Below are 18,830 nucleotides of genomic sequence, written 5' to 3' on the forward strand. Positions count from 1 at the left end.
GCAGCACACCTGTCAAGTCTTTTCGCGAAGATGCACATTCCCAGATTAAACATAGCAGGAACTGTTTGGGCTGTAACCTTTCACATGGGATACCTGTTCCCTGATACACTGATCCCTGATATACAGGTCCTACTTTTACAAAAGCCTGTCTTGTTTGTTGCTGGGTATAAGGGATTTATTCTCCCGCTGAGAAATTTACTTCCTTCCAAGGCAGGATACATAGTATTTAATCAATATCACTTGGACCAATCAGATCTCATCGTTCTGATAATGTATTATATCCCATTCATGACATTGATACACATGTTAAACCTTGTGTTTAGTTACAGCCCAAAGAGACCTTAGTGATGCATATGTTATTTCAAGATGAAGGAATTTAAAATGTATACAGTCAGTGTTTAGATATAGTTCTACACAATAAGATACATGACTTATTACTAATGCTTTTGTCTGTTTTACTGTAATAGATGTTTATGAATAATTCTTTTTACTTAGATAACTAAGATAACTGATTGTGGTGTCAATTGCAGTTAACTCTTAACATGGCTGCAACTTTCATGCTTGATTTTCTCAGTGTTTTCTACCAACAAATAGATATTTGTATTCAATATATTTATAATTTACGATATGTCTTTGATTTTATATTTCTTCAAAGTAATAATGTGATATTGTCTTTGCTTCTGTCAAAATGTCAGAAAGCCCAAAGAAGGATAAATAAGATTAAATTTCCAATGTGCAACATCTGCCTGTTGTTTACATTTTCAAATGATAAATTTTTTAATTTTTTTTATTTTGCAAAATTAGAACTTAAATGATTTTCATTTGTCATTTCCTCACCAAATCAGGATATCCCTGGCCTTCCATTACCACTCCTAGATACGGGAATGTTTGCGGTCAGTAATATTCACTAACAAACAGCGGCTTCGCATTGTGACAGTTTGGTTGTACATGAGGTTTGATGACTAGTCTGTGTCTTTTGTTATCTTTGCTTTGTGTCGTCATCTCTAACTGCATCTCATCTCCATGTGCTGAAGGTTGGATGGTAGTCAGCTTCACTCGGTTTCATTTCATCATATTGTGGGCACTGGTGTGGTACTTGCACACACGGTTGTGAAGACTGACAAGTTTGAACCCATATTCTATGCATCCACTACCAATGATACAATACAAGGGGATTAGATTTTTGTCAATTAACTCCATAGTAAATGAATTATTAGATTTTAATCCATGTTTTGAGAAGATGGAAGGTGGGAGACTTTTTATTTTTTTATGTTTAATTTTTCTGTTCGAAGCATCTGCATGCATTGACCGTTGATAGATTTGATTCACATGAGGCATGAAAGTTTTATAGGATAATGTGTATATCAGGTCTGGAAGGGGTAACTTGGGTACTCGGGTCAGCAGGTACTGAGTGGGACCGGGTACCAACAGGACTACCCGGACCCGTGGTTAGTCAGTAACTAGGCAAAAGTTCACTATAACTTCACTATAACTAAAGCTACAAGTCACTAATGTTTGCTTTTCTTTCTAACTATGGTTGCATTCAGTGTACGAATTAGTTTCCAATGTTCACTGGCCAGGAGGGCTTGTAAACAAATAATGTAATGCAAGCGCTCATCATATATTTGTAGCCCCAAACTAACTCTTCCTATGAACTATGAAATGAAAAAAAATTGACAACAGATTTTGACCTTTAATGGCACCTAACTGACTTGATGATTTGTAGAAATAAATATGTACTGACTAGACAGTCGGGCCAGCTTTACGGAAATGTCACTACCCAAATTTAAAAGTCACTGGCATTTGGCTTAGGGACTTGGCAGCTATTTTGAGCACTGCATGCATTTCTTCTGATTTTTATATGTTTGAATAAGGATAAAGCTTCAGTCATCTTCAGTGTATGCATAACCAGATCATTTTATCTAAATCCTTTTTGCCAGGGCTCCGGTAAAACAATTCCCAAGCAGACATTTTGTACCCAACTCTTGAAACCTACTGCAGGTACCCGGGTAGGATCGGGTAATAGGGGGTCGGGTAGCTGGGAAGAAAATTTGAACTCGTCCCAGCCCTATATATATATAGGCCTAATACAATGTTTTTGTGATAGTTTGATATACAGTCATCTATGGATATAACAGAATCAGATGTGGGGAGTTGTTGTCATCATTGATAGATTTGCAAATTCGTTTCCAAGTTCAGTTTGCCCAAAGGTAATCTTGATCTACATTGAAAGCATGATCATCTCCCAAATGTCCATCTCCTAATGATTATGAGGAAAATAAACTCCATGAAGTACATACTGATATTTCGGGTCCCTTCACGTTTGTTGGGTCCAGAGTTGACTGTGGGTATGTATTTAGGTCAAAGTTTGTTATTTGCATTCCATAATTTTGTTATTTGTGTGAAACTATTTTAGCTTTTGAAATTTTTGGTTAGCAGAAACAATTCTCACAGCACATATAACATGTGACCTGTTCTCAAGTAGCCAGATGCTTGTTGCTTTCGCTGCTTCAGCAATGTTTCAGCCCTTTTTGCAGTGAACAGATTGTACATAACAGATAACTGACTTAAAGAATGAAGTTTGAGCTTGGCAACATTCATCACTTTTAGTTTTCAGTACAACAGGTAGAAAAATAGTAATCCTCTATATATCAGATATTTACTTGAAAATTACTTTGTATTTAGATTACTTTCTTTTTCCTTTCAAAGAATTCCAATTTTGGGAAGATTTAATCTTTTTGAGAGACCCATTTTTTTATATCACTGGATGTTATGAAATGGAAATTATCATGTCTTGTCATGGTTATATATCCTGTGAAGATCTGGGGTAGAATTGGTCTTCAGCAACCCATGCTTGTCTTAGAATTGGTCTTGTTGAAAGAGGCAACTAACGGGATTGGGTGGTCAGACTCGTTGATGATTGTCATCGTATCCCAACTGCATAGTTCAATGCTCATGATGTCAGTCACTGGATTATGATTGTTTACGCCTCCATCATATAGCTGGAATATTGCTGAGTGTGGTGTTAAAAAACAAACAAATATAAACCAAATCCTGTGTTATTTTGGCATGCCTTCATTTCATACCCACCATGCTCACAGAATAGTTTTCTTTTTGATATAGTAGATCAGTGTAATCAATGTCAACATTTAGTCTTGGTGAAGGAATATTTTTGATCTAGTGTTACAGTGTTATTCTGTACACAGTGGAAGGTTTATGACTAACTATTGAACACATCAACTCCCTGATAGACATGTGTATGTTTTGTTGTAGTGTGGTTGCACTGAGTAGCAGCATGTTGTGTGTTGTATCACTGTATTCATCTCCAGCACACAGCCTCACATCACCATGTTGTCAAGGCTACCATTTCCACCAGCTATTACTGGTGTATAACACATTCGTATCCAACACTAATCACGTGTGATATGACAGATTCACAGCATATCATGCAGATGCATTATCAATTTTGAAACACTTTTGTAACCTCAACATGTTATGATACTGAAGGTATACCAATTCTTGGAATATGTCACAAAATATTATTTGGTTCCTTCGCCGTTATTATGGCGACAGGATTACCAATGATCAGTGATTTGACAGTGGAAATAATAGCCTTGATAAAGGAGGATGATTTCATGTGACGTAATGGAATCAGCAGGATGCCAGGGTTTCCCATCGGTTCATTTCCTAGGACATTGCCAGTTATCCAAATGTCCTACAGATATTGTTCAAATTTGGTAAAGAAATAGATGGATGCCCTAAAAGTTGATGAAATCCTGTAAATGTCCGAATGTCTCCAGTATTATCCCTGGATACAGCCCCAACCTGGTGTTTGAACATCAACACTTGATGTTTGTCACAGACAGTGTAGACAGGATCCCTGTGTTAACTCAAACACCTTCAGGCAGCGCCTCTACTCTCCCACATCAGAACCTATAGTCGGGAAGGTAATTTAAGGTACTGACATTTATTACAATATCTGAAAAACTATTGGACCTACTCCAGTCAAAGTTGGTATGAGATTATTAAACAGTCATACATAACTGGATATTACATTTAAAGACAATCGGTCCATGAATAAAAAATCTGTCTGTTTAGTTATCACTATATTTCATCAACAACCAGACCTGTTCGTCACGGGTGGAACGAGCATTCATTGTAACAGCCATCTGCATAATGCTACCCCTGCGTCACAGGGCCATATGACGCAGTTGAACCAATCAACTCAACTCGAAAGGGTGCACGGGAATCACGCACGTTATGACGCCCAACGCTTACACTGTATTTGTGCGTGCGTGATTCCTGATTCTCATACCAACTTTGACTGGAGTAGGTCCAATAGTTTTTCAGATATTGTAGTAAACGTCGGTACCTTAAATTACCTTCCAGACTTCTCTAGCTGTCAGAGCTAAATGAAATAGATAATACATTTGTTTCTGCTTTGAACATGTTGCCAAATCACTTCCATTCTGTCAGCAGAGGGTTCACTGATAACTCAATTTGTGAGACAGCATGAGCTCTGTATATGTTACGTGTTAAACTATTCTTGGTGATAAACTGTACTACTCAACATTTGGTTAGGACCAAAATAGTCCTCTTTAGTCAAAGGTGTGATCCTTAGCAAATGTTGAGTAGTATATCAACCTTGTACAGTGTTCTTGATAACTGTAATGTTACCACTTGTTTGTATGTTTTGATTTAGAGTGGTTGTATGATGGATCTTGATGTAAGTTATGCACTTTTCTGATAGAACCCTAATATACAAGTGTAAGCATGTCTAAACTAATTAATAAATTGAATGCTGAAATAATTCTTTAGCGCATGACATTATATATCTCTGCAGAAAGAATGATTTTCTACCCTATGGTGAACTTAATTCACATATAATATCTTACCTGACAGTGCATGAAAGTGTAACCTAGTTTTAAGACAGACATGTAACCTTTGACACCTTATATGGTATATTTCTGGACTGCTGCCAAGTGTAAGTAGCATGCTTTTTTTGTGCACATGATGCTGGTCAAGTCCAAGTTGGTTCAAGGGAGTCAAGGGTGGTACAAGGTGCTCATCTCACTGAGCAGTTACTCCTCTTAGCAATATCAGGATACAAACTTTTATGTCTGAGTTTCGCTCTTGGCATCAGTTTGAGATTTCAGTGGTATCAGATGAATATTATAGTTGAACTGACATGGCCGAACAGTATTTTACTACGGTAGATTGGGGCTTTGGACTCCTGTCTAAAGTTGTGAAACTGCATTTTTTTAAGGATTTGGTTTTTAGATTTGGCCTGATTGTGATCCTCGAACTGGAGGCACTATACCTGTGATCATTAGTGTATTGCCCTGTATCAAAGGGAAGCAACTGTTGTCAATGATATGTCAGGTTTGTTAGGGTCATTAGTGCCCTTGCTAAATTGCTTTACCAATGTTGTCTACACTTGTAAAAGGACTCAGCTACGCCTCTGTTAGACACTGATATACAGTCTGTTAAACTAATATTTTGACAATGATAACAATTATACCAGTAATTTGTCCAGACTTCCGAAGGTCAATTCTGACTCGATCACTGATGGACAAGATGACGCAATGTTTGATTGTAATCACTGAAAGTAGTACCAACCTCAGTAACCTGACATTTTGTTATTTGCATATTTATCCATAATTGACACCAACAGATACCGGGTTTATCCATCGGCTTTATTCTTCTGAGAGACCTACCCTATGTGTTAAATAGCCGTATTTTTCCAGTTGGAAAAGGTGTCAGTTCTGCATGCAGTTCACTGTAAAGAGTAGTGTCCCTTTGGCATGCTGGAACATACTATTGTGGGTTTGAATCTTGGATTCATCCTATTTAAATATGTTTATTTTTGTTAACACCAAACCTGTCCTGGCTTGTTTCGCCAAAGTGATAAACGTCTAACCTGCATCTTTTCAGGTTTTCTTCCCAAATCGAGCTGACACGCCATGATAAAGCAGAAATACTTTTCAAAGCATTGTTTATCCAAACTAACAAACTAAATCACTGACTTTTTAGGGCCAATTAAAAGTGGAATCGGGTTATCACAATATCCGTCACGGGGAGATCTTGAGTTGGTGACCACCAAGTGACACCGACAGAGGTGACCTGGTAGATTGTGTGTCATCATGCGTGGATCAGTGCTCAAATTATCAACCACTGGTGTGCCTGCTCAAGGCTTGAATACTTCAAGTGCTGAATCTAAGATGCAAAATTGCTGACTCAGTGATAACTACTCACTCTTTGCATCCTTTATAATACTGGGATCACGGCTATATCACATTGCACTCATTTTATTCATAGTGGAATAATTATTTTTAGTTATGAAATGCATTATTTTGCACAACAATGGTATTTTTTTTTATTGAATTGTTAGTCAGTAAATATTGTTGACCAAGTGTGACATCTTCTGGTCTGAATATGTAACGGGTACATGAGATGCTTCACTTCTTTATATCATGAGTATCTGACTGTATAGAAACTCGTAAGGTTACCTGTTGTTGTGGCAAGCCGTGTAGATATTTGTAAAGATGTTGTGCTTAATAGTCTTTGAATGCAGTCACATGTATCTGCACGTTCTTTTATTGTACAGTTTCGCAAAGGCCTGTTGTGTTTTTAGTCAGGAATATTTCAATTTTCTATGCTCTTTCTCCACTGATTTATGGCATAAATAGGCAAGTATAGCATATACAAAGGATATATCATTCTGATCACCTGAAGCATACTATTTACATGGGGCAGATGGATCTTAGGAAAGTGATAAATCATTTCTCAGAAAAAGGTTAATCATTTCTAAGAAAAAGGGTTCAAAGCCTTTTGATAACTGTTGCTACAGTGTGATCAGTTTGATAATGAGATTACATATTTAAGGTACGGTATTTTCGGTACAGTATTCTTGTCCTTGTCATAATCGATGGACCCATAAAGATTCTGGGGTAGAATACGTCTTCATATAGCTGGAATACTGCTGAGTGCGGCGTTAAACAACAAACAAACAAACAAAACATAATTGATGCTTAGCATGCTGTAAATGGAAACGGTGACAATTATGTATTTTCCAAATGTTACAGATTTATCCATGTAATGACCATAGTCTCATAACACATAAACCCGGCAGCACTTTCAATACTGCTAATTTTGAGGACCTTGAAAAGGGGAGGTAAGTCTTCATGCTTCCTGTTTCAATGAACTGTGTGCTGTTTTACAGAATTCCCGAGAGGAAGTGATGACAGCCACCGCCTACCTTGACCTATTCCTACGACGTATCACGGAGCCAGTTCTCATCCGGGCTGTACTCAAGTTTATACTGCTGGAGAAGAATGATGAGATCGTCATCCTTGATTCACTGATCACCAGAATCAACTCCAGTTCACGGGTAAGAAGCCTTAAGCTCAGTGTTAGCTTCCAGTGGGGATTTGAGGAGGCGCACAGTGTAAAAGTTCAAAAACTCAAAGTGTCCATGGCCCCATGAAGATTTGGGTTTATATATGTCTTCAGCAACCCATGCATGCCCTAAGAGGTGACTATGCTTGTCGGAAGAGGCGACTAACAGTCACTGGATTGTCTAGTCAAGATTCCATTATTTACAGACCACTGTCATATAGCAGGAATATTGCTTAGTGCGGTAAGAGAAGGGGATGAGTATAGGCTTACAGAGAAGGGGATGGGTATAGGCTGATAGAGAAGGGGATGAGTATAGGCTGATAGAGAAGGGGGTGAGTATAGGCTGATAGAGAAGGGGTGAGTATAGGCTGATAGAGAAGGGGGTGAGTATAGGCTTACAGAGAAGGGGATGAGTATAGGCTGATAGAGAAGGGGATGAGTATAGGCTGATAGAGAAGGGGATGAGTATAGGCTGATAGAGAAGGGGGTGAGTATAGGCTTACAGAGAAGGGGATGAGTATAGGCTGATAGAGAAGGGGATGAGTATAGGCTGATAGAGAAGGGGATGAGTATAGGCTGATAGAGAAGGGGGTGAGTATAGGCTGATAGAGAAGGGGTGAGTATAGGCTTATAGAGAAGGGGATGAGTATAGGCTGATAGAGAAGGGGATGAGTATAGGCTGATAGAGAAACAGAATGTGGTGAATGTTTTGTTAAATACATGCTCTGGTGTATGTGAGAGTAGTCGGGCCATGTACAATGTGTTTGGGTCAGGCTTGTAGACAGTCCCCACCTGGAGATGTAGTTTGCACTGACTGCATGTTTTGTCTGTTTGCTGCAGCTGTCTCTGGTGTCACTGTCGCTGTTCAAGACGTTGATCAATCTCAACTGTGAGGATGTCATGCTCCAGCTGGTCTTCAAGTAAGTAGCATCTCATGTTCAATACTAGAACTGCTATCATTGGTCAGGACATTTTAATGACACAGACCTACTGTGTGTCACTAGTCTATCTAAAATCATCATCATCATCATAATCATCATCATCATCATCATCGATAATAATAATGAATGAATAACCCTTGTGTTGCAGATACCTGATTCCCTGTACCCACGTAATGGTCAGTCAACGAAGGTCGGTGAAGGACCTTGACCTTTACAGTAAAAGTGCGGAGAAGTTCCTGTCTCTGCGTCCGTCCTGCTGCATGTCGAGGAGCACGGAAAGCCCTAAATCCTCCTCTCACAGTAACGATAAGACACTTCCCTCGACCAGGTACACTGCATCGTCCGGCCATGCCACTACTAACCGCTTGCATATTTCCTCTATAATGTCTTCTTGTCATCTTGAACATGGTCATGTCTTTGCTGAAATTATTTTTCTTTATTGAGATTTGAAGGGTTTGGTTTTCTATAGGTCTGGTACTCACTTTTAGTAATCTAGTAATTTTAGTATCTAGGCCAGGCATACATCATTGCTGTAATTCATTGTCACTCCTGTAACCCTCAGTTTGCTGTGACACAGACTGTGATACTGACAGTTTGGACCGAGATGGCACTGCGACTCCCACCATGATACTGACAGTATGGACCGAGATGTCCGTTCACTGTGACTCCGACCACGATACTGACAGTATGGACCGAGATGCCGTTCACTGTGACTCCGACCACGATACTGCCAGTATGGACCGAGATGTCGTTCATTGTGACTCCAACCACGATACAGACAGTATGGACCGAGATGCCGTTCACTGTGACTCCGACCACGATACAGACAGTATGGACCGGGATGTCGTTCATTGTGACTCCGACCACGATACTGCCAGTATGGACCGAGATGTCGTTCATTGTGACTCCGACCACGATACAGACAGTATGGACCGAGATGCCATTCACTGTGACTCCGACCGCGATACAGACAGTATGGACCTGATGTCGTTCATTGTGACTCCGACCACGATACAGACAGTATGGACCGAGATGTTGTTCACTGTGACTCCGAACCGATACTTACAGTCTAGATCCAGATGCCGTTCACTGTGACTCCGACCACGATACTGACAGTATGGACTGAGATGCCGTTCACTGTGACTCCGACCACGATACTGCCAGTATGGACCGAGATGTCGTTCATTGTGACTCCGACCACGATACAGACAGTATGGACCGAGATGCCGTTCACTGTGACTCCGACCACGATACAGACAGTATGGACCGGGATGTCGTTCATTGTGACTCCGACCACGATACAGACAGTATGGACCGAGATGTTGTTCACTGTGACTCCGACCACGATACTGCCAGTATGGACCGAGATGTCGTTCATTGTGACTCCGACCACGATACAGACAGTATGGACCGAGATGCCGTTCACTGTGACTCCGAACACGATACTTACAGTCTAGACCCAGATGCCGTTCACTGTGACTCCGACCACGATACTGACAGTATGGACCGAGATGCCGTTCACTGTGACTCCGACCACGATACTGCCAGTATGGACCGAGATGTCGTTCATTGTGACTCCGACCATGATACTGACAGTATGGACCGAGATGTCGTTCACTGTGACTCCGACCATGATACTGACAGTTTGGACCGAGATGGCACTGTGACTCCGACCATGATACTGACAGTATGGACCCAGATATCGTTCACTGTGACTCCGACCATAATACTGACAGTTTGGACCGAGATGGCACTGTGACTCCGACCATGATACTGACAGTATGGACCCAGATATCGTTCACTGTGACTCCGACCATAATACTGACAGTTTGGACCGAGATGGCACTGTGACTCCGACCATGATACTGACAGTATGGACCGAGATGCCGTTCACTGTGACTCCGACCATGATACTGACAGTTTGGACCGAGATGGCACTGTGACTCCAACCATGATACTGACAGTATGGACCGAGATGTTGTTCACTGTGACTCCGACCATGATACTGACAGTCTAGACCCAGATGCCGTTCACTGTGACTCTGATCAAGATACTTACAGTCTAGACCCAGATGCCGTTCACTGTGACTCCGACCACGATACTGACAGTATGGACCGAGATGCCGTTCACTGTGACTCCGACCACGATACTGCCAGTATGGACCGAGATGTCGTTCATTGTGACTCCGACCACGATACAGACAGTATGGACCGAGATGCCGTTCACTGTGACTCCGACCACGATACAGACAGTATGGACCGGGATGTCGTTCATTGTGACTCCAACCACGATACAGACAGTATGGACCGAGATGTTGTTCACTGTGACTCCGAACACGATACTTACAGTCTAGACCCAGATGCCGTTCACTGTGACTCCGACCACGATACTGACAGTATGGACCGAGATGCCGTTCACTGTGACTCCGACCACGATACTGCCAGTATGGACCGAGATGTCGTTCATTGTGACTCCGACCACGATACAGACAGTATGGACCGAGATGTCGTTCACTGTGACTCCGACCACGATACAGACAGTATGGATCGGGATGTCGTTCATTGTGACTCCGACCACGATACAGACAGTATGGACCGAGATGTTGTTCACTGTGACACCGAACACGATACTTACAGTCTAGACCCAGATGCCGTTCACTGTGACTCCGAACACGATACTTACAGTCTAGACCCAGATGCTGTTCACTGTGACTCCGACCATGATACTGACAGTATGGACCCAGATGTCGTTCACTGTGACTCCGACCATGATACTGACAGTTTGGACCGAGATTGCACTGTGACTCCGACCATGATACTGACAGTATGGACCGAGATGTTGTTCACTGTGACTCCGACCATGATACTGACAGTTTGGACCGAGATGGCACTGTGACTCCGACCATGATACTGACAGTATGGACCGAGATGTTGTTCACTGTGACTCCGACCATGATACTGACAGTCTAGACCCAGATGCCGTTCACTGTGACTCCGACCACAATACTGACAGTATGCACCGAGATGTCATTCATTGTGACTCCGACTACAATACTGACAGTATGGACCGAGATGTCAATCACTGTGACTCCGACCACGATACTGCCAGTATGGACCGAGATGTCGTTCATTGTGACTCCGACTACAATACTGACAGTCTGGACCAGGATGACTTTTGCTGTGACTCCGACTACAATACTGACAGTCTGGACCAAGATGACTTTTGCTGTGACCCAGACCATGATACTGACAGTCTGGACCAAGATGACTTTTGCTGTGACTCCGACCACAATACTGACAGTCTGGACCAAGATGACTTTTGCTGTGACCCAGACCATGATATTCTGACCAGGCTGAGATGACATTGTGACCAAGATCATAAAAGTGACACTCTATCCAAAAATGTCGTTTGTCGTGACCCAGACAATATATACTGATATATATATCTATCAGTATCTACATCAGTATTTCTTAATGAAGAAAGTGGCCATTTTCATGATGTTTGCATGTTGCTGAATCTTTTTTCAAAACTCTCCTTCTGCTTACTACTGTCAGACTGTTACCAGTTGTGAGGATAATAGCATCAATAATCGTCAGAGTTGCACCGTTTACAGTTGTATTGCTAATAGCATTAATAAGAGTCAGTGTTGTAACCCTCAGATTATTAACAGTTGTATGGATAATAGCATCAATAATAGCCAGTGTTGGTCCCCTCAGACTCAGACAACAGTGATAGAAATTGTCACTAGTCAAACTGCCCTATAGTTAATGTATCATAAGGACTATCAGAATTTAGTTATTTTAAAGGGTTTTGCTATACAGTACGTTATCATTATCAGGATTAGTGGACAAAACTGTTAGTTTCTATCGTTGTAACAGTTGTATGGATAATAGTATCAATAATAGTTTTATGGACAGTGTCATCTATAAGAGCCACTTAACACATGTTGAGCCTTCTTGCTATGTTGACTGAACAAAAACACTCTATCATATCACCAAAGGAAAGTTTTTCAGATGGGAGAGCAAAAAATTTTCATGATGTTTAAATTGATTGTCCTGTGTTCATGATATTCTAAGTGGTCTTATTAGTAAAATGTGGAAAAATATCTTAAACTTAAAAATAATTTGAATCCAGAGGCTATCTGAACACCTGATTTTCAGTGGTTAGATTCTTGGCTTGCTCTTACTTGGGGACTTTTCAGCAACTCTTTGTCTTTTCAAGCTCTGATATATTTTGTTTACTTTCTGATATCCATTTCACCAAGGAAACTTGATAATTTAGCTAATATGTCAGCAGACATTTCGTGGATACATTGTGAAAAAGTTGTATTCTGAATTTGAAAATGTGAACAAATACTTGAAGGAATTCTCTTTTTGTGAAATCCTTATACCATGCCATTCAACATGTTAAAGATGTTATGTGCCATTTTGGTGTGTAATAAAAGATCAAAGATATAGTACTGCCAGTGATATGAACTAAACTATCAAGTTCCCCACTTTGTATAGTGTTGGTTGTGGTGTGTACAGTACCATTTGGTTATTCCTGCACTTATTTTGTCTGTAGCTCTCTAAATGATAGAAACAGTAGAACTAGACGACCCTCGAGCAGTCCTAACCCAATCGCAAGGCCCAACAAACCTTTTGGAGATTTTTTCTCCCGAAAGAACTCCAAGACTAAACGAAGCAATTCCCAGCTTGTACCGTAAGTGGTTGACTTACACTAATGCCAGATGCTGTGAAACTTTCCATCGCCATTTCCCTGTGAGCTTTTCATTCCACGTCTACCTGAGATGTAACGAGACAGCTGGTCGAATAATCTGTAGTTTACAAATTTTAAAATTGTTAAAATTTCGTCTCCAGTGCAATTCGCGAACATTCTTAGTTTTGTCTGTCGTAAGACTTGCCAGCCTCATAATTTATCGACTGCTGTGTATAGTTGCTGTATCGTTACATCACTTGTGTATTTGATTCATGTATATTACTTCCCCAATTACACAATTGTATTATATTGACTTCTTTATTGGATGACTGGAGTTCTGTTCCTATTGGTGTGTAAATCTGTATAGGTTTAGATGGGACCATGAGTCTACTAGTTGTAGGTGAGTAAAAGGTTTAATGGAATAGAATATGTCATTGTACTCTAGCCAAATTTTGTCGTTATTATCCAAAGATAACTGTAGACAATTTGGATTTAGTTTTTGATTGCTGCCAATAATTATTAGATTTTTAAAGAAACAACATATTTTTAACATATTTAATTGAGAAACTGCAGTGACCTTGAGAAAATGTCACCTGGGTGTTGCATTGTTCTCTATTCTGAGATTAGCATGTCTACAGAAACATTATCCCTGAGAATGTTTGAGCAGACAAATGTTACGTTTATTTAGTTTTGTTATAAGAATGCACTAGACTGTGATGCCTTTTGTTGAAACGAATGTATGCATGTTTGTTGTATGGATAATAAGATTGATAGATGCACTGAGAATGGTCCCAGCAAGCATGATGTTCCTCATTGAAATTGAATCAAGTGATTTAAGATTAGATCTTTTTGTTTTTCATATCATTCACTATCTAGTTATCATTAAATATATATTGTATGTTTAAAGCATATCTATTGAGTACATTCTCTTGATGGGTATAATTCATTTTCTTTGTGGCTTTTCCCTGATTATGTAAATTTCTGTTGCCAGGGCAACACAGGAAGCTGTTAGAAGAAGCCCACAAACACCCATTACTCCTGAAACGAGAATCGAGGACTTTGAAACAAGTTATTTTGAATATTTGCATGATGCTCGTTATCGATTGACAAAATGTGCCCGAGCATGTCGGAACTGGTCTGCCCCTTATAATGGAGAGACACCGCCCCCGGATTGTTTCCTTGACAAGATAGCCAGTGAGAACAAAGCTGATGGTGATAAAAGTCAGTCAGATTCGCGGGTAAAACCTGCATCGGATTTGGGAGGAGACAGGACAGGTGTTGAGGAGACGACATCTCCCAGAGTCCAACTCTTCTCCCACGGCAATATGAACTCTAAGAACAGTGGAGTAGTAGCCGATGTGATTGTTAACGGCTGTATGGACAACTCGACGGACAAGATGGAGCCAGGAAGAGACATGTCATCTTTGTGCAATAACTCATCCCATAGTGAGATGGTGAAGTCGCCAAGTCTTTCAAAACTGTTTTCATCGTTAGATAGTTTAGATTCTTTTATTCGCTACCTGGATGAATTTGACCCAGCTGATGATTCAGCTTCTTCTATAGAGGACAGTATGCAGAGTTTAGAATCGGTGCTATCAAATATGTCCCATTCTTTCAATGCGACTTCAGTTGGGAATGACACTATTTTGTACTCCCAGGAGTCAAACAAGTCAGGGAGCAGCTTTCACAGTTCTGTCCGGTCCAACGTGGATGTTCCGTGCAGCCTCAACCTCAGGGATATGTCGAGTTACGTGGAGATCACAATGTCCTCCCCGGACCGGTCCAACGCCCAGAAGGTTCTGCAGGAGCTGCCTCAACGAAGCTTCCTGACCCCTGACCTGACGCTGTCGCCGAGTCGATGGACGGAAGTGGACATGCCCTTCAGTATGGCTGCCAGCCCCTCCCCCTCTGTCGCCTCCCGGGCCTTCACACCACGCTACTCCAGCAGTGCACCCAACATAGGTCAGCCACTCTTCTATCACTGTAGTGCAGTGTTCACACTTAGACAATAGGACTAGACCTGGAGGTTCCCTGACTAGCAGCTAGCCTTAATGACCCAGGATACTGTTAATTTTGAACAATGTGTGGTGTTAGTATTTACAGCAGGCTTGTCAACTGCAAGTTACATTTTAACCATTTACCATAACATTTACTAACCGTGAAGGCTAGAATATTTCTCACTGTAAACTTGATTATATAGTAGATTGATGATATGTCATTTGTATTCTGATCTCTCTTTAACTCCTTCAATACAATTTGTCATAGGAGATTATTGTGGAGGTAACATATAGTGAGGTCTTCCATATAATTAAGAAAGATATACCTTAACTCATTGGTATATAGGCAATGGCTATGTGAATATATTGTTGTCGAGAAAGAAGTTGTTACTAGTTACTGTTCGGGAGTCATATGACAAGTCTGACTTCATTGCCTGTGTTGCAGGTCCCTTCCTGGCCGCGGTGTTCTCCAAGCTGGAGAGTATGACCCAGAACTCTCTGTACATGAACCTGCTGCTGACCGGCATCGTGGCCCAGCTGGGAGCCTACCCCCAGCCCATACTCCGGTCCTTCTTGCTAAACCACAACCTCGTCTTTCAACCCACAGTCAAGTCACTGGTGCAGGTATGTCCTTCTTGCTAAACCAAATCATCATCACAACCCAGTCAAGTTGCTGGTGCAGGTATGTCCTTCTTGCTAAACCAAATCATCATCTTTCAACCCAGTCAAGTTGCTGGTGCAGGGAGGTAATTCTTGATAAACCAAATCATCATCTTTCAACCCAGTCAAGTTGCTGGTGCAGGGAGGTAATTCTTGATAAACCAAATCATCATCTTTCAACCCAGTCAAGTTGCTGGTGCAGGTGGGTCCTACTTGCTGATCCACCACCTCGTCTTTCCTGTTTCATGTTGATATAGTTACAACTCATGTTAAGGCTTTGTGAAGGCGATGGCTTCTTGTACCTGTGTGGACTGATGCTGGTTTGAGATACCATGCTGGAGCATAGCGACTCTGAGTTGGCTTGTCCTTGTGTCATCCCCCTTATGCCGAGCGTCAGACAGGGTAACAACAAGTACCTTTTACCATCGAACCACCGATCCTCTGCTCTCCGGGCAAACGCTCCTTCCTTCAGTAGACCAAGGAGGTGATACTCACTGTATGAGTATATCACTAGGAGTCTACTGGATTTAGTCAGTTCTTTTGCAGAGTAAAACAGTTAACTGACATGGAGTTTCTTACCTATCTCTCAGTGATTTTGATACGAAAAGCTGCACATAGGTCAATGACTAGACCCAAGAAATGTCATTAGTCAGTGGCAAAGGTCAATAAGACATAAACAAAACACAAACTTGCTCATGCCATGTGCTCACAAATCAACAAAACTGGCAGGTGAACCATAACAAATCAATGCAATACCGTTCATGATCGGATGAATATATACGATCTGTCCAGTGAACGTCACGATAAGAAAAGCACTTGACTAAGTCAATAAAGCTCAGACAGCTTTTTACTATGATACAGAATGTATGATGCTCAGAAGTTCAATTATGATTTTTCATGGCTGTTCATTAATTTATTAAATTGACACTGTAAGTAAGACTACTCCTTGCTAGTTACTTGAAATTATGAAACGTGTGAAGCCTTGCTTAGCATTTCTATCTGTCAAAAGTCTGACTACCGGTGACCGACGGCCATCTGAATTTCTGTCTCTAATGCCAGTTGTCTCTGTTCAGGTGCTATCCTCTGTGCGCCAGAGAGTGGACAACTATGCCTTAACTATCCCCAACTTTGAAAACCTAATCATCCTCGCTCGCAAGAATCTTCTGTCCCGAGAAGAGAGTTACTTCAGTGCAGGGTTCCACCCTGTGCCGGCGAGTCTTGGGTCATCTCCGGTCAAACCTGCTCGGGCAGCAACCATCTCCGAGATCCCAACGAAAGGTAACCTCTATAACTCCTGGAAGTACTGGTGATAGATCACAACTGTTGCTGGTGTGAACATTTACATATTACACATAAGGGTAGAATGGTCGTGTGTAATAACTTTCTGATATTTTACATGTGCATTTTAGCTGCTCTCAATGCTGATTAGTCAGTTGAATCCATTTGATGTCACACAATCTCATTAAAATCAGATCTTAGTTCTCGCTATCGCTAAACAAAGATCTGAGGACATCCCATTACGGGTCACATCAGAACAACCTTTCATCCGAACAATCAAAGCGTCGCTTACCAGATCATGAAAGTGACAGTCGGAATGTGTTTTCTAATCATATAACCTCGAAAACGTTAACACAGTGTATTCTGAACGACAGCTACGGCCCATATCGTCTATCTCTCGCTTCCGTGGGATAAACATTTGAATGGAGGTGGCGTTGCACACTACGTGGGATGCCCTGGCATACAATCTCAACCATATATTAGACATTCAGGAATGTTTGTTTGTTCCGTTTTCAAAATTTTAATCGTGAACTGTGTCAACATGTTTTTCAAGCGTAGTCTGAAATGGAAGTCGCCAGGTTGAAACAAGTGCCATAAAGCTCGAGAAAGCTACTTCCTAATTGGCTGATGTTGACTTCTTGTTAGTCATTTCAGTGGTCGATCAAAATTCGTGAAAGGTCGTTCTGACGTGACCCGTAATGGGATGTCCTCAGATCTTTGTTTAGCGGCAGCGAGAACTTAGATCTGATTTTAATGAGATTGGATGTCACAATGCTTCATTGTTGAAAGAAATACAGTACGACATGATTAATTGTTCATGATGTCACAAACTGATTACATTATGTCATCTGAACATTTTATCTGTTTATTTCTGAATTTTCACCATTCATTCAGGACAGATAATTTGTAATTCCTTGTAGCTTGGTTATTCTCAAATTGATAGCATGCAAACTCGTACAATCTTTTCCAATGACCCTGTTTATCCGGCCACTTTTTATTTGTAAATAAATCAATTTTGTTGCTAAAGTCTGTATACCACATAAATGTAAAAATGGACATTACTCTAGACCCATGCCATCTATGATTTCACTGGTAATTGCACATTACAAGGGTTTCAATGTACTTTGTATGAGATTTCTGTTACCAACAATCCACGAAATGTTTCCTTTTCATTACAGAAAAGCGAAGCCCTTCCCAATCTCTCCGTGACCTGTTGTTTCGACGGAGCCCAGCCAGCAAGAAAGGCCTTAATATTGGGAACAAAGGGACACAACTCCAGCGGGTTCCGGGGGGAGTAGGCTATCTGTTCATCAATCGAACCCATGACGAGCCATCCAACAGTGCAGAGGAGTCACTGAAGACATGGAACGCTGTCTACTGCGCCATCATCCTAGATGAGTTCACGAAGGAATTAGCTGCCCTTGCTCAGGAGCATGCAATCCTCAGCATGGACGAGGGGTACGGCAGCAGTTGAAGTGGTAGCTAGATATTTATACTGCATCACATTTCACATTGCACTACTGGACGGGGCAGCACTATCACTTGTTTGGCAAGACCATGGTCAGATAGTCTAGCAGTTAATGTGTTCACCTGTCTCGCACAACACCTCGGTTGGTCTCCTCATGGGTAGTATCACTTACTTGACAAGATGTGGACCATGGTCAGATAGTCGAGCAGTTCATGTGTTCACCTGTCTCGCACAACACCTCATGGGTAGTATCACTTATGTGACAAGATGTGGACCATGGTCAGATAGTCTAGCAGTTGATGTGTTCACTCGTTATGCACAACACCTCATGGGTAGTATCACTTATGTGACAAGATGTGGACCATGGTCAGATAGTCTAGCAGTTGATGT

At 41.2% G+C, this 18,830-nt stretch overlaps 1 protein-coding gene across 6 annotated transcripts in view; it reads left to right on the plus strand.

Moving 5' to 3' along the window:
* The window catches only part of LOC124143688 (FHF complex subunit HOOK interacting protein 1B-like), a 55,659-nt gene that overhangs the window by 34,467 nt on the left and 2,362 nt on the right, over positions 1-18,830 (plus strand). For 2 of the 6 annotated variants that reach the window (XM_046512734.2, XM_046512735.2), the window contains exons 5-13: positions 846-893; positions 7,223-7,390; positions 8,239-8,318; positions 8,488-8,667; positions 12,903-13,040; positions 14,029-14,999; positions 15,480-15,658; positions 16,768-16,972; positions 18,151-18,430. In XM_046512734.2, coding sequence (XP_046368690.2) covers positions 846-893; positions 7,223-7,390; positions 8,239-8,318; positions 8,488-8,667; positions 12,903-13,040; positions 14,029-14,999; positions 15,480-15,658; positions 16,768-16,972; positions 18,151-18,430 — 2,249 coding nt within the window. Of the gene's footprint in view, positions 1-845; positions 894-4,702; positions 4,727-7,222; positions 7,391-8,238; positions 8,319-8,487; positions 8,668-12,902; positions 13,041-14,028; positions 15,000-15,479; positions 15,659-16,767; positions 16,973-18,150; positions 18,451-18,830 lie in introns of all 6 variants that reach the window. The other 4 variants (XM_046512736.2, XM_046512737.2, XM_046512738.2 and 1 more) reach the window with 4 other exon arrangements.

This window comes from Haliotis rufescens, unplaced genomic scaffold (assembly GCF_023055435.1).
Source record: "Haliotis rufescens isolate VD_foot unplaced genomic scaffold, xgHalRufe1.0.p SCAF_7, whole genome shotgun sequence".
Taxonomy (NCBI): Eukaryota; Metazoa; Mollusca; class Gastropoda; order Lepetellida; family Haliotidae; genus Haliotis; species Haliotis rufescens.